This window comes from Thalassophryne amazonica, chromosome 10 (assembly GCF_902500255.1).
Source record: "Thalassophryne amazonica chromosome 10, fThaAma1.1, whole genome shotgun sequence".
Classification (NCBI taxonomy): domain Eukaryota; kingdom Metazoa; phylum Chordata; class Actinopteri; order Batrachoidiformes; family Batrachoididae; genus Thalassophryne; species Thalassophryne amazonica.
The window spans coordinates 36,788,219-36,805,785 of record NC_047112.1 but is presented as its reverse complement, the minus strand read 5'-3'; the positions used below and the strand labels follow the sequence as shown (position 1 = coordinate 36,805,785).

At 43.9% G+C, this 17,567-nt stretch overlaps 1 protein-coding gene across 1 annotated transcript; it reads right to left on the bottom strand.

Moving 5' to 3' along the window:
• Positions 1-265: 265 nt before the first annotated feature.
• Positions 266-1,909, bottom strand: LOC117518617 (forkhead box protein D2-like). Its single transcript, XM_034179802.1, is given in 3 exon segments — positions 266-532; positions 534-909; positions 911-1,909. Coding segments are annotated over 3 exon segments (1,095 nt in total). The 5' UTR covers positions 1,522-1,909; the 3' UTR covers positions 266-424.
• Positions 1,910-17,567: the final 15,658 nt, after the last annotated feature.

Genomic DNA, 17,567 nt, shown 5'->3' with positions numbered 1-17,567 from the left:
ATATATATATATATATATATATATATATATACATATCAGTAAATCCCCTTTTCGTCTCAGTTTGTGCTTTCTAAATTAAAAACCTGAGTTTGCCTGTCAGCGTCAAGAGCAACAGCGCTTTTTACGCATGAAATAACAACGATAAAAACCAGAATAAAAGTCTGAATTATATTTTTAATGTGGATGTGAATGGCATTTAAGTTATTTTGAAACAACAGGATCCTTTTTTAATCTTTGTGCCTCATTGAAAGGCAGCACTGTTTAAAAAGATCACATTTTCAATTATACACATATTTACAATTCATAAATAAGCCTTTCAATTTCTCTCCTCCGTGCATGGGGACACGAGTGAGAAGAGCCACGCACTCACCAAGAATGTCCATCCACCTTAAAAGATATTCAGCATTCTCGACAGTTTATTGTTCTAGAAAGGACAAGTGTTCATATTTGGGGTTTTGCTGGAAAAAGTCTGCGCTGCCGGTTGTAATAAGCTTTCCTGTGATAGGTTCAAATGGTTGGACGCAGAGGCCAAGCCGCCGGGTCAGCATGGCCAAGATGTGCGCCTGACTGGCCGGCTGTGCGCTGTAAGATGAGGCGGTGGGGTTGGCCGCGCCGATGATGTTGTCAATCGAGAATGAAGGCCGGTTCGGGGTGCTGGAGTCCGTCTTGAGACATGGCAGTGACGGGCTGAGCTGCGGGTAAAACTGCTTTCGTAAATCGGTGCCTAAGAGAGAGGGCAGGGGGTGCGGCGCTGGGAATATGGACGCGGAGGAGGGCAAGGTGCACGGAGCGCTTGGGAAAGGGAAGGATCCGCCCGTGTGGTGCGGGTGATACGGACTGTGGACCGCGTGGAAGTTCTGCAGCTGAAGCCCATAGTTGTATCCGTACGGGCCGTATCCAAACCCGGGAAAAGCCGCTGGCGTCCCTGAGGATCTCGTTACTTTGGTGCCTCTTGAAGCGCTTCCTTCTGCGCAGGAAGCTCCCGTTGTCAAACATGTCTGCGGAATCCGGGTCGAGAGTCCAATAGTTGCCTTTTCCCGGGTTGCCAGGTTCCCGTGGGATTTTGACGAAGCAGTCATTGAGGGAGAGATTGTGGCGGATTGAGTTTTGCCAGGCGGGGAACTTCTCTCGGTAGTAGGGGAATCTGTTACTGATGAACTCGCAGATCTCGCTCAGAGTCAGCCGCTTCTTGGGGCTCTGCAGGATCGCCATGGTGATCAGGGCGATGTAAGAGTACGGTGGCTTCACAAGTGCACTTTTTCTGGGTTTGTCCCCCATCACAGACCCAGACTCTGCGTTGGACCCGATCTGTTCTGACGGACAGTCTGAGCTGCTGAGCCCCGGAGAGGAAACCCTGCCGCTCGCGCTCTGGGAGTAATTGTCGTCCGAGTCATTGTCCAAATTGAACTCATGGTGAAGATACTGTCCGTCCTTTCCAACGGATATGTCACCGCCGACCACATCGATGTCCACATCTTCGGACAATGCAGAGCTGTCAGACATATCCGTCCCTAAAGTCATCCTTCTCTTCCGCCACGCGCCCAGGCTCTATGTTGCGAGGGTCCGAACTGTCTCCACCTCGCAGCCGCAGCAAACCTCAACTTTATCTCCAACTGTTCAGTGCGCACATCACTCTTATACTGAGAGGAGAAGTGTGTAACCTGTGGATCGTCCAGCGCTGGTCAGGCGAGGAAGTGCGACGCTCCCATCGAGCAGAAAACTTTTGACTTTCAGCCCACACAGAAGAGTCGATCTGGATCCCGGCACAGCTTTGGAGCGATTTTCTTCTTATTCACAGGCGAAACTTTCCCTCTATAAGCAGTTTATGCTGCGGGTTCTTTGAATAGAGGCGAAAAAAAAATCATATCCACGTTTGCGGAATGTCGTTTGCGCACGAGATTGGGCATGTACGAAGCCAGCCTGTCACACTATGCGCTTTAGCTCTCAAAAGGTATTTATAGGAGCACATGATCACGTGGTCTTTGAGTCACTGTTACCAGGAACTGCACAGAATTACCGTGCAGAAAATTAAAGATGTTCTTGCATGGACAAGGGATGTTTTTCAAATAAATAAAACTGTATAAAGCTGATAAACCAGTTTGCTCCTGTGCGCATGAAGATGCGTTCTGTGATTACACTGCATTCAATTCAGAAAAGGCATAACATTAAAATATATACTTGCTATCTTGTGAAACTGATCATTGATAACACAACTGTCTCATTGATTATTAAATCAGTGAAACGTTAAAATCACGCATGGTTGCGTGACTGATTCAAGTTTTTGTTATCATTTTATATTTTAGTGGTATGCTCAACTGTGATACGCTAAATGAAACGTCATAAACACATGGTTACGTTGTTTTAATATAATAATAATATATAATAATATAATAATAAATAATAATATTATTATTATTATTATTATTATTATTATTATTATTATATTATTATTCGTAAAACCAAATCTCATTATTGGTCATTTGTGTGGAAATATGTACAGGTCTAAGACACATATTCACAAAAATAATCACTTTGAAAGGCCTGTCCTATAAAGCAATGTAACAAGTGCAAAAATGATCACCAACATATTAATCATTAAAATTTCTTGTTGTTGTTGTTGTTGTTGTTCTTCTTCTTCTTCTTCTTCTTCTTTATTATTATTATTATTATTATTATTATTATTATATTATTATTATTATTATATGTTGTTATTATTATATTACATTCTTATACATTATAGCATTTGTTTGATCAGGTTATTAATAATAAAGTCAAAATAAACAAACAACATGCCTAATACTAGAGTATTAAATAAATAAACAAACATTGTGATTCTTTCTTGTTGTTTTGTTTTAGTTTTGAATTTTGTTTACGTTTTGAATTCTGATTCAAATGGCAGATATATCATTTCAAAGTGTTTTAACATTTAATTTTCATTAATTTCTATTAGGCTTTTTTTATTATACGTTGTCGATTTTTTTTGCCAGCAGCCTTAATCATTTTGGCGAGTATTAGTTGTCAACACATTTATTGCATTCTTTTCTGTTCCAACCTGCTGCAATTCGTCTTTAACAAACGCGTAAAATCCAACACATGACAACGTGTCGCCAAATGTGCGCGTTTGTTTGGTGCAGGTAGATATTGTAAATTACGCAGCAGAACCACAAGATTACTGTAACGCATGTATTTATTTATTTATTGTCTTTCAAGAAAACTATTTATTACAGATCTGTCTAGATGGTTGAGTTTTTGTTTTACTGAACATTTTGCATACGTTTGGGTCAGTGCTTTAAAAGCGTCACACACGCGATCACAGAACCCACGTTAAAATCAGAAACAGAACAGCGATCTGTCTGAAATAAAGACGCCACAGCCTCGGTGTCCCCGAGTGTATTTTGACATTTTAGTTTGAATCACTTTGTGCACCTCAGCGGCTCGTGGCGCCAGGAGACACAAACAGTCTGCCTTTAATTTTGCTATTTCTGTTTATTTAGACTACTTCGCACATTGTCTTTCACCGAGCAAAAACTAAGTAATTATCAGTTTACTTAAAAGAAAGAAAAATACGATTTGAGTGAAACCAAAATTTACTTCGTTTTCACCCTGAGTCATAAATATGGCTCAGTAATATATTAATGTTGCTCAATAGGCAGGACACACCTTAATCAAAATCTGTAATTTCATTTCTGTTTCGGACATTAACTTCAAAATTCGTTACACATTATTTGTACTGGTATATTTATGTTGACCTTGCTGAAATTACATGAAGTTACATATTTACAGTCAAATAATGTATCTTATAAAGCGTATCTTTTCATTTATTTCAGGTTCTTTAAATCAACTAAATTCAGATTTATCTGTGCTTTTGAGAACAAAAGAGTTTATTGGAGTGCCAGTTTATGGTATTCTAGCGCCATCTGGTGGTATCATGGATAAAACTCCTAAAATCCAACAGTTTATTTTCATCGAACAAGCAATTGTCAGAAACACTGTACTATCAGAAGATATTTTTTTTTGTCAGAAAAGAGAAACCGTTTAAAACCAGGTCTAGGTAATATTGTTCCTTTTATTTCTGCTCACAACATAATCAGTCAGGGAAGATCATCTTTGCGATTTTAAGAAATAAAGAGAGAAAGAGAAAGTGCACCCAGAGTAAGTTTATTTATATTTTAGACATTTTACCGGTATTTGTCACTTTTTTGCCAGATGTGAAAGTCGTTGCTGTACACATAAAAGGATAGTAAACATTTTATGATGACAAGTTAACAAGAAGTGATGTTTTTTTATCCCACCATCTTCACCTTGAAAGTTTTAATTATTTTCTAATCTTACACGTTACAATTTTATCGATTTGAGTCGATTTGGTTGGAAACTTTACATTTCCGCTCCTAAATACTTGGTGCAGTTTAATTTATGGGGACCATGTTGACAGAACTCTTTTCCCACTCAATTGTTTTGTTATGCGCACAACAACAGAGCGTGCTTATTATTATTATTATTATTATTATTATTATTATTATTATTGTTGTTGTTGTTGTTGTTATTATTATTATTATTATTATTATGGAGTAAATAATATTTTCAAAAGGGTTTGTCACAATACCAGACATTTAGCATTTTTTTTTTTCAAAACAGATTGTTGCGCATCACATTATGTATGAGTCAGCTCAACTTGTTTTTTTTTTCTCTTTTTATTTATTTATTTATTCATTCATTCATTCCTCCATCCATTTATAGGATTCTTTAAAACGTTAAAAACAAGCAATTAAAGCAAGCAATTAAAAGCAGGTTTCTACCTGATTTTAATTCACCTGTAGACCTGCAGTGCATAATCGGTTGTGACCTTGACTGGACGACCAGTTCAGTGGTGACATTTCGGGAAGAATGAAGAGATAAGGCCAGTGTGAACAAGAAGAGTACTAAAGCAGTACAAAAGTCAAATTGATTATGCGCTTAAGATTTCTTTTACATGGATGGCTGCATGGCTGGATGACTGCATGGTTGCATGGTTACATGTCTGCAAGGCTGGTTGGCTGCATGCCTGGTTGCGTGGCTGCATGGCTGCAAGGCCGGTTGGCTGCCTGGGTGGCTGCATGGCTGGTTGACTGCCTGGCTGCAAAGCTGGTTGGCTGCCTGGGTGGCTACGTGGCTGGATGGCTGAATGGCTGCATGGCTGCAAGGCTGGTTGGCTGCCTGGGTGGCTGCATGGCTGGATGGCTGCATGGCTGCAAGGCTGGTTGGCTGCCTGGGTGGCTACGTGGCTGGATGGCTGAATGGCTGCATGGCTGCAAGGCTGGTTGGCTGCCTGGATGGCTGTGTGGCTGGATGGCTGCATGGCTGCAAGGCTGCATGTCTGGTTGGCTGCCTGGCTGCAGGGCTAGTTGGCTGGCTGGGTGGTTGTGTGGCTGGATGGCTGCATGGCTGCAAGGCTGGTTGGCTGCCTGGGTGGCTGCATGGCTGGATGGCTGCCTGGTTGGCTACGTGGCTGGATGGCTGAATGGCTGCATGGCTGCAAGGCTGGTTGGCTGCCTGGGTGGCTGCATGCTGGATCAGAACCTTGTGGAACTCCATAATTAACTTTAGTCTGGAAGAAGATTCCCCATTTACATGAACAAATTGTAATCTATTAGACAATATGATTCAAACCACCGCAGCGCAGTGCCTTTAATACCTATGCATGCTCTAATCTCTGTAATAAATTTTTGGTCAACAGTATCAAAAGCAGCACTGAGGTCAACAGAACAAGCACAGAGACGAGTCCACTGTCCGAGGCCATAAGAAGATCATTTGTAACCTTCACTAATGCTGTTTCTGTACTATGATGAATCTAAAACCTTGAAACTCTTCAAATAGACCATTCCTCTGCAGATGATCAGTTAGCTGTTTAACAACTACCCTTTCAAGAATTTTTGAGAGAAAAGGAAGGTTGGAGATTGGCCTATAATTAGCTAAGATAGCTGGGTCAAGTGATGGCTTTTTAAGTAATAGTTTAATTACTGCCACCTTAAAAACATAAAAACATACATTTATCATGAGCAAAACTGCGAGCCAAGGCCCCTTAGAAAGCAGTGTTACATTACATGTCTCCAAAATTATATTAGCTAGAATCATTTAGAGACCAAAGGGGGAGAGGATCATAATTCTTTTTTTAAAATGATGCAAACTGTAACACTGTTCCACAGGCAGACAGTCATTTTGCTAAAGAAAAAGATTTTGAGGTTAAAGTGACAGCACACCTTTTAACATACAAGATTCCATAAATTCCCCAGAGATTCATGTTATTAAACTTTGGTTAAGAAAATTCAAGCATCAACTTCTTCACATCCATCCATTTTCTTTTCCGCTTTATCCAGAGTCGGGTCGCGGGGGCAGCACCTCAAGCAAAGCCGCCCAGACATCCTGATCCACACACACCTCCCCAGCTCCTCCGGGGGAACCCCAAGGCGTTCCCAAGCCAGCTGAGAGATGTAGTCCCTCCAGCGTGTCCTGCGTCTCCCCGGGGCCTCCTCCCAATGGGACGTGCCCGGAACACCTCTCCAGCGAGGTGTCCAGGGGGCATCCGGAAAGGATGCCCGAGCCACCTCAACTGACTCCTTTCAATGTGGAGGAGCAGCGGCTCGACTCCAAGCTCCTCCCGAGTGACCGAGCTCCTCACCCTATCTCTAAAGGAGCGCCCAGCCACCCTGCAGAGGAAACTCATCTCGGCCGCTTGTACTCGCGATCTCGTTCTTTTGGTCATGAGCCAAATCTCATGACCATAGGTGAGGATCGTAACATAGATCGATCTAGAGCTTTGCCCCCCTACTCAGCTCTCTCTTCACCACGACGGTCCGATATAGCGACCGCATCACTGCAGATGCACCGATCCGTCTATCGATCTCACGCTCCATCTGTCCCTCACTCGTGAACAAGACCCAGAGATGCTTAAACTCCTCCACTTGAGGCAAGGACACTCCACCAACCTGAAGAGGGCAAAGCACCTTTTTCCGGTCGAGAACCATGGCCTCGGATTTGGAGGTGCTGATTTTCATCCAGGACACTTCACACTCGGCTGCAAACCACCCCAGTGCGCGCTGAAGGTTCTGATTTGATGAAGCCAACAAAACCACATCATCAACAGCAGAGACAAGATTCTGTGGTTCCCAAACCAGACCCCCTCTACACCCTGGCTGTGCCTAGAAATTCTGTCCATAAAAATAATGAACAGAACCGGTGACAAAGGGCAGCCCTGGCGGAGGCCAACGTGCACTGGAAACAGGTTTGACTTACTACCGGCAATGCGAACCAAGCTCCTGCTGCAGTCGTACAGGGACCGGATAGCCCTTAGCAAAGGACCCCGGACCCCGTACTCCCAGAGCACCCCCCAGGGTGCTCGAGGGACACAGTCGAACGCCTTCTCCAGATCCACAAAACACATGTGGACTGGTTGGGCGAACTCCCATGAACCCTCGAGCACCCGATGGAGGGTGTAGAGCTGGTCCAGTGCGCCGCGACCAGGACGAAAACCACACTGCTCCTCCTGAATCCGAGGTTCGACCATCGGTCGAATTCTCCTCTCCAGTACTCTGGAATAGACCTTACCGGGGAGGCTGAGGAGTGTGATCCCCCTATAGTTGGAACACACCCTCTGGTCCCCCTTCTTAAACAGAGGGACTACCACCCCGGTCTGCAAATCCAGAGCACTGTCCCCGATCGCCACGCGATGTTGCAGAGGCGTGTCAGCCAAGACAGTCCCACATCTTCCAGAGACTTAAAGTACTCAGGACGGACTTCATCCACCCCAGGAGCCTTGCCACCGAGGAGCTTTCTAACCACCTCGGTGACTTCGGCCTGGGTAATGGATGAGTCCGCCTCTGAGTCCTCAGTCTCTGCTTCCTCTTCGGAAGACGTGACGATGGGATTGAGGAGATCCTCGAAGTATTCCTTCCACCACCCGACAACATTCCCAGTCAGGGTCAACAGCTGCTGAGGCGTCGGACGGTTTGCCAGAATCTCTTCAAGGCCGACTGATAATCCTCCTCCATGGCCTCCCCGAACTCCTCCAGAAATGAGTTTTTGCCTCTGCGACCGCACGGGCTGTGGCACGCTTGGCCTGCCAGTACCTGTCAGCTGCCTCCGGGGTCCCACCTATCAACAAAGATAAGTAGGACTCCTTCTTCAGCTTGACGGCATCCCTTACTTCCGGCGTCCACCACCGGGTTCGGGGATTGCCGCCACGACAGGCACCAGAGACCTTGTGACCACAGCTACGAGCAGCCGCATCGACAATGGAGGTGGAGAACATGGTCCACTAAGACTCTATGGCTCCAACCTCGCCCGGATCTGGGAGAAGCTCTCCCGGAGGTGGGAGTTGAAGACCCGCTGACAGAGGGTTCCGCTAGTTTCCTTCCCAGCAGGACCCTCACGACAGCGTTTGGGCCTGCCAGGTCTGACCGGCTTCCTCCCCTCCCACGTATCCAACTCACCACCAGGGGTGGTGATCGGTCGACAGTTCTACCCCACTCTTCACTCGAGTGTCTGAGGACACATGGCTGAAGGTCAGATGATACGACTACAAAGTCGATCATCGACTTTCGGGCTCAGGTGGTGCCTGGTGCCACATGCACTTATGACACCCGTGTGCTCGAACATGGTGTCGTGATGGACAAACGTGTGACTAGACAGCACCGAAGTCCAATTAAGCTGAACCACCACTCAGGTTCAGATCGGGGAGGCCATGCTTCCCGATCACCCCTCTCCAGGTTTCACTGTCGCCACCCACATGGGCGTTGTAATCCCCCAGGAGAACAATGGAGTCCCCAGTCGGAGCGCATATCTAGTACCCCTCCCAGGGACTCCAGGAAGGTTGGATACTCTGCACTGCTGCTTGGCCCGAAGGCCGGACAACGTGAGAGACCTGTCCCCGACCCGAAGGCGTAGGGACGCGACCTCTCGTTTACTGGAGGTGAACTCCAACCCATGGCGACTGAGCTGGGCGAGCAACAAGCAATGCGACCCACCAGCTCTTCCACCTCTCCCCGTGGGCAACGCCAGAAAAATGAAAGCATCCAGCCCTCTCCCAGGAGTTAGGTACCAGAGCCCAAGCTGTGCGGGGAGGTGAGCCCGACTATCTGTAGTCGGTATTCTCTCAACCTCCCGCACAAGCTCACCCCCCCCCCCCCCAGCGAGGTGACATTCCACGTCCCAACAGCCAGGGGCTTTAAGCATGGAGCCGGGCCGCCGGACCACCCGCCCTCGACCGCCAGCCAATCCTCTCTGCCCCCAACCCCCATGGCCCCCTCTGCAGGTGGTGAACCCACAGGAGGGGCGGGCCCACGTTGCTCTTTCGGGCTGAGCTCGGCTGGGCCCCATGGGCTAAGGCCCGACCACCAGGCTTCACATGAGAGCCACAACCCCAGGCCTGGCTCCAGGGTGGGACCCCGGCTCCACCATACCGGGCGACGTCTCAGTCCTTGATTTTATACTGGTCATGGAGGTTCTGAACTGCCCTTAGTCTGACCCGTCACCTAGGACCTGTTTGCCTTGGGAGACCCTACAAGGGGCACAAAGCCCCCGACAACATAGTTCCTAGGATCATCCGGGTACGCAAACTCCCCCACCACAATAAGGTGTCAGCTAGAGGGGGAGTTCTTCACATCTATTTATTATTTTATACACCTCTTGTGAGTTGCCTTTTATTCTATGGGTTTCCAGTATTGACTCTTTCAATCTTGATTCATAATCCAATTCAGCTCATTCCACTAGTAACTTTGTAGCTATACTTTGGAACTTTTCCAGCAACTCTGTATCTTTTTTTCCAAGTATTGTGGCCATGTTTAATATTCAAGGATATATAGGAGGATATATAATACAAGCAATGATTAAAAGAAATGAAAAGAAGTATGTTTGAAAAGCAATACTACTGGCTTTTACCACTATATTTAGAGAATAACAAAGTATCAGTAACCAAAATCCCCAAATCTTTCTCTTCATTAACAAAATCAGGTAATTTTCCATCCTTTTCATATTGATAACTTGGGTTTTTGCTTCCTACAAGTAAAACTCTACAACCCACAACAAAAAGGTTCAGGTTTGCTTCTGACCTGGTCCTTGCTATGTGGACTTTACATGTTCTCCCCATGTTCGCATGTGCTGTTACTTCCTCCCACTTCCAAAGACAGGCAGAATAGGTCAACTGAAAGTTTGCATTGACCATAAGTGAGAGTGTAAATGTTTTTGTCTGCCTACATCCTACCTCTCTCTGCCTCTGATAGGCTCACGTGACTCTTAACTGGAATCAGTGGGTACAGAAAAAAAAAATGATACGATTACTGAAGCCCAGCAGCCACTCTGCTGACCATATCAGTAAATTATCATCCAAATCTTCTTTTATATATATATATATATATATATATATATATATATATATATATATATATATATATATATATATATACAAGGTCTGTTAGAAATTATCCGACCTCCGCACATCTGTCTCAATGTGCCGAAAAAGTGCTGATGTCCACGTCTTCCGCAATTCCTGTGCTGGTCAGACGACGTACCGGATAAAGACAGCGTCCAGTTTACAAATGAACGGCACATTCCACTGTTACAGGACTTTTTGTCATGGAAAGAGGAGCGGAGGAACTCCGCGCGTCGCGGCGGAGCCACATGGTGCAAAGCAACGCCGTGATGAAGCCTCACAGGACATGTTGGTGCATGTCCAGCTCATGCACAATTTCCCGGATACTCACACGACTGAAAAGCAACCGGAAGCCGTCTGAGCCATCTGAAAGCCATCCTTTGAGACCAACACGGAGGTGGTTTTGTCCCGCGCCATGAGCGGCATGGTGGCACAATCCTCCGCTTCTCTTTCCATGAAAAAACTCCTGTAACAGTAGAATGTGCCGAAAAAGTGCTGATGTCCACGCCTTCTGCCTTTTTTGTGAAAGTTAGACGACGTCCCGGATCAACAAAGCCTTCACGTTGGAAATGATCTGGTTGTTTGAGCGGGGTTTGAACTTGTCGATCGGCGCTCGGAGCGCGCCGTGCTCTCAGACACTGTTGGCGGTCTTTAAACCGGCTGGAGCACTCCTTAATCTGTGTAATCCCCATAAAATCGTCACTGAAAGCCATCTAAATTTTCCGAATGGTGTCCACCTGGAGGTCTCTCACAGTTTCTGGAAAAATTTGATGCAGCAAAGCTCCAAATCGTTCAGACATTTATTCGCAATAAACATGTGACGAGAGGGGTTGACCACTGCTCACTCAAAGCCTGCTTACAGGCGAATGACGTAACCGACAGGCGTGAAAAAACTCACGCATGCGCACGAAGGTCCATATGGTTTTTGCAAAAAATAAAAAAGTACGATACTTTTTGGACAGACCTCGTGTATACGAGGTCTGTGATTAAAAAAAGCGGTCCTTTTTATTTTTTTCAAAAAATAAATGGATTTGATTCATATGTTTTTACGTCAGACAAGCTTGAACCCTCGTGCGCATGCGTGAGTTTTGTCATGCCTGTCGGTGACGTCATTCGCCTGTGGGCAGGCTTTGAGTGAGGTGTGGACTCCCTCTCCCGTCAGAATCTCTTTGTCTGAGAAGCTGCAGGGAGACAGCGCGCATTGCTTTATCAAATTTTTCAGGACCGGTGAGGGATATCCATGTGGACACTGTTCGAGAAATTCAGCTGGTTTTCGGTGTAAAGTTTAACGGCTGATGAGAGATTGTGGAGTTTCTTTCGCTTTAAGCACAGCCCACAAAGCGGATCGGCACGGCGCGGTCGGAGGTGGCGTCCGTCTGGCTGTTTCAAGCTGAAAACATCCTAATTTAAAGCTCTGTTCACCCAGGACGTCGTCAGAGAACAGAGAAGTTTCAGAAGAAGCCGGCATCAGGAGTTTACCCGGACATTCCACTGTTAAAGGAGATTTTGTAATGAAAGAACGGGCAGACGAATTTACCGAGTCGGATCCGTGACGACGTGGCAAATCTGTCTGCGCCATGACATGAAAAACACCTCCGTGTTGAAAACCATTTGTAAAATTCAGGCGGCTTTGATGGCTTTTCAACAAGTGAGTATCTGAGAAATTGTTTAACAGCTTGGGCATGTTCCAACTTGTCCGTTAAGGTTTCCAACGGAGGTGTTTTTCCTGTGGCAACCCCCCACGGTCGGGTCCGGCCCGACATGCGAATCTGCCCGCACGTTCTTTCATTACAAATCTCTTTAACAGTGGAATGTCTGGATAAACGCCTGATCCCGAAATTCTTCTGAATAGTTCTCTGTTATCTCACAACGTCTTGGGTCCACAGAGCCTGAATTAGGAAGTATTCAGCTTGAAACAGCGAGACGACGCCCCTCGGAGCGCGATCGCCGGTCAGGCACCGTGGCCATCCTTACGGTGACAGTAAAACTCCAAATCTCTCATCAGCCATTAAAATTTTCACCGAAACACCAGCTGAATTTATCGAATGGTGTCCCACTCAGTTGTGCCTTACAGGGTTTTGAAAAATTTTATCAAACAAAGCAGCAGTCCTCTGAGCCATTCCTAACAATGAAAAAATACAACGAGAGGGTGGGCCACTCCTCACTCAAAGACTGCCCCAGGCGAATGACATAACCGACAGGCGTTAAAAAACTCTCGCATGCCCACGAGCGTTCAAGCATGTCTGATGTAATCACACATGATTCAAATCCATAAAGTTTTGAAAAAAATAATAAGGTCCGTTACTTTTCTCACAGACCTCGTATACGCAACCCAATTCCAATGAAGTTGGGACACTGTGTGAAATGTAAATAAAAACAGAATACAATGATTTGCAAATCCTCTTCAAACCTATATTACCTTAGTACTTCTCTGTTTTTCCTTGTTTAATGCTGGCAACTTTATACAGTATTTTTTGTCTTTCTGATGCCTGATTCTGTTTTTTCTCTGTTTAAGGTGCAGCTCCATCCAGAGATTGGAGTTGTATTCGTGTGGCGATCCTCATGTCCTGTGCGCCAATAGCATTTCTTGTATATTCATCCATGAACTGTTCTGTGAATTGTTCTGTAATTTATGTTTGTAGCATGGCCCAAGCAGAGGGTCACCCCTTTGAGTCTGTTCTGCTTGAGGTTTCTTCCTCAGAGGGAGTTTTTCCTTACCACGTTGCTCTGGGGGTTGGTAAGGTTAAATCTTACCTGTGTGAAGCTCTTTGAGGCAAGGTCTGGTTGTGATTTGGCGCTATATAAATGAAAATAAATTGAAAATAAATTGAAATTGAAAATATTCAACTGAATACACCACAAAGACAAAATATTTAATGTTCAAACTGATAAACTTTTTTTTGTGTGTGTGCAAATATTTGCTCATTTTGAAATGGATGCCTGCAATACATTTCAAAAAGCTGCAACAGAGGCAAGAAAAGACTGGGAAAGTTGATGAATGCTCAAAGAATACCTGTTGGAACATTCCACAGGTGAACAGGTTAATTGGAAACAGGTGAGTGTCATGACTGGGTATAAAAGGAGCATCCCCAAAAGGTTCAGCCATTCATAAGCAAAGATGGGATGAGGATCACCACTTTGTGAACAACTGCATGAAAAAAATAGTCCAACAGTTTAAGAACAATGTTCAATTGCAAGGAATTTAAGAATTCCATCATCTATAGTCCATAATATAATCAGAAGATTCAGAGAATAACTTTCTACACATAAGCTGCAAGGGCGAAAACCAACATTGAATGCCTGTGACCTTCGATCCCTCAGGCAGCACTGCATTAAAAAACTGACATCATTGTGTAAAGGATCTTATCGCGTGGGCAACTTACACATCTGTGATGGCACATCAATGCTGAAAGGTACATCCAGGTTTTGGAGCAACCATGCTGCCATCTAAGCAACGTCTTTTTCAGGGACGTCCCTGCTCATTTCAGCAAGACAATGCAAAGCCACATTCTGCACATGTTACAACAGCGTGGCTTCGTAGTAAAAGAGTGCAGGTACTAGACTCGCCTGCCTGCAGTCCAGACCTGTCGCCCATTGAAAATGTGTGACACATTATGAAGCGCAAAATACAACAACAGAGACCCCGGACTGTTGAACAACTGAAGTCGTGCATCAAGGAAGAATGGGAAAGAATTCCACCTACAAAGCTTCAACAATTAGTGTCCTCAGTTCCCAAATGCTTATTGAGTGTTGTTAGAAGGAAAGGTGATGTAACACAGTGGTAAACATACCACTGTCCCAGCTTTTTTGAAAGGTGTTGCAAGGATCCATTTCAAAATGAGCAAATATTTGCACAAAAACAATCAAGTTTGAACATTAAATATCTTTGTGGTGTATTCAATTGAATATAGGTTGAAGAGGATTTGCAAATCATTGTATTCTGTTTTTATTTACATTTTACACAACGTCCCAACTTCATTGGAATTGGGGTTGTATATATACTACATTTAAATATTGCATAACTACTGGTCAGTTATATGTGATCTCACAGCCACTTTTCCTTAACCATCAAATAACACAGTCTTATTTTCACAGTAAAAGCATTTTAATGGAAAAACTGGATGCAATAAAACAGCTTTATTTTGGAAGGCAGCACTCTGTACAACATTAGCCATTGTGAGGCAATGCTGACACAAGTTAAATGCCACATTCCATTTACCTCGGAAGTCGTAAATTGAGAAAGGGAACCACGTCACACCCAAGGTAAATCCGCTTCAGTTTCCACACAACACTGCAAGTCAGAAAATAACCTAGATGCCTCCAAGATTTTGGAGTATAGAGAGCTGTTCAAATATTCGGCCCACCAAAAACATGTCATGAATGAGGACAGATGGACAAGAAGTTACATTAAATTTGTAATTTAGTGATAGCTTTGTGACATTGTGTAGCCAGTCGCTGTTGTTGGCAACATCTACTCAGTTAACTAATATTAGTTGCACCAGTTGACAAACAGCAGACTGTGCAGAATTTCATGCATAAAAATACCATATCAATGTGTTCACAGACAGTAGTAGGACATAACTGTGTCAATATTTATTAGACACAAAAAAGAAAACAAAATTATCACAAAAAAAAAACTAAAAAAAACTCTGCACCTTTCACTGCTCTTCATGCTCATATTAACCATATTGGATTGCAAAGTTGGGGTATGTGGGGTTCAAACCGTTGACAAGTTGGAATTCCCACTTCAGGGGCATTCCTGGGGGGCATAACTGGGAAATTATGACCCCCAAATGGAACACACCATATATTTTCAAACAGGTGTAAAGATTTTTACAACTATTTTGAGATTAAGTTGTTGAGTCTGTGTTTGGATGTTACTTTACAGAAAAGACATGGCCAAAGAAAACTTTCAGTATTTTAAACTGTAAGAGTTAGCTCGATCATGTTATTAGAATGTTAAAATAACACTGTTTTGTGGAGACACAAACACTTTATGAGTGAGGAAAATAATAGTGTTAATTCTTAAATTTTCTTTTTTCTGTCTACATTCTTCCATGATATTTAGCATAATTTTTTTTAACAAGACAATCTAAAACCACAGTCTGCACTCATTACAAAGGCATGGCTGCAGAAGAGGAGGGTACGGATACTGGACTGGCCTGTCTGCAGTCCTATCCTGTCCCCAATGGAGAATGTGTGCAATTTTTTTGAAATGAAAAACACAAGGACAAAGCTGTACTGTTACACACTATAAAGTTAGAGCACTCTAAATATGGACAAAATAACACCTAAACGTTATATCACTTGGTATCTTCAATGTCAAATGTCTTTTGTGTGTTGTGAGAAGGAATGTCAACATTATAAAGTGACAAATGCTTTAGCGTCTCAACTTTTCTTGGATTGTGTTGCAGGAGTGGATTTACATTCACCGGCCACTTTATTCAATTGCTTAACACAAATAGTTAATCAGCCAATCGCACAGCAGCAACTCAGTACATTTAGGAATCTAGACGTGGTAAAAACGACTTGCCGAAGTTCATTCCGATCATTAGAATGGGGGAATAAAGGCGATTTAAGTGACTTTGAATGTGGCATGGTTGTTGGTGCCAGACGGGCTGCACTTAGTATTTCACAAACTGCTGATCTACTGGGATTTTCACACACAACCATTTCTAGGGGTATACAGAGAATGGTCTGAAAAAGTGAAGCTCTGCTGTGAGCGGCTGTTGTGTGGATGAAAATTTCAATTTATTTCAATTATTTTAATTTATATAGCGCCAAATCACAACAAAGTTGCCTCATGGTGCTTTACACAAGTAAATTCTAACCTTACCAACCCCCAGAGCAAGCACACAGCGGACAGTGCTAAGGAAAAACTCCCTTTGAGGAAGAAACCTCAAGCAGACCAGACTCAAAGGGGTGACCCTTTGCTTGGGCCATGCCACCGACACAAATTACAAAACAGTTCACAATACATCCAGGAAATGTTGCCAGTGCACAGGACATGCCTTCTTGATGTCAAAGGTCAGATGGGAACAAATGAATGGTTTTCCATATTTGGTTGATTGAGTGACTGTGTGATGCCATCATGTCAATACGGACCAACATCTCTGAGGAATCTATGCCATGAAGAATTAAGGCAGTTCTGAAGGCAAAAGGGGGTCCAACACAGTGTTGCCGAGCGAACGGTCCCCCCTAAAAATTGGTCCGCCCTGCCTTCACTACGCATGCGTCTGTGTCTGAGTCTCTACACCCAAAGCAATCAAAAGGAATACTGTGATTATTAACTATCAGATGACAAAGTAAAACCTCTGAAATCATTCTAAAGTCAGTTTTAAGCAGAAACGAGGCAATAATCGGTGAGTCGCTACTGACGCTATGACATGATAGGCACAGCAGCAGCACATCAGACTCAGACGTGCTGCTGCACTCTGATCACTTCCTCCGTCTTTTATGATGAAATAATGCTGAATTTATGTGGAAATGATTGTTGTACAAAAGCTTCAGATATCTTTTGCTGACATAGATGATGACTGGAGTGCACTTTGAAGAAGAAATTAGATGATAATCGGTGAATCGCTGCTGACGCTCAGAAATGATGCATGCACAGTGAAGGCAGGGGGGACCGATTTTTAGGGGGGACCGTTCGGTCGGCAGTGCCAAAGTGTCCTTAATAAAGTGGCTGGTGAGTGTATATAATTAAATGAAATCAAGTTAATCACACAAAACATCTTCCATTCATACCGTCTGTAATGAAATAAAAGTCAAATCAAATGTATGAAAAATGCAGGTTTATTGTTTGTTCTTGTTGTTTGTTTGTGGTGGCGGGTTTGTTTTTTGTTTGTTTTGGGTTTTTTTTTTCATTTTCTATAAATCATAATTCATAATTCATTTTATTGCGTAAAAAATAGTATACATGATTTGTATATAATGACACATCATAACTGATAAAATACAACAAAATAAAAACTGTTATAACATGGTGGTGTTTCGTGTGGAGAACGCGATTTTTTTCCGTGCCCCCGTCACATTTAGTGCCCGTGTTTTGTGGCCCTTTTTTTATTTTGTTATTTATAATCTTCCCCTCCCCTAACCCTAACCATAACCCCCCAGACCCCCCCTTCACCCCACATTTTGTGGCCCCGTCATAAAATTAATTCGT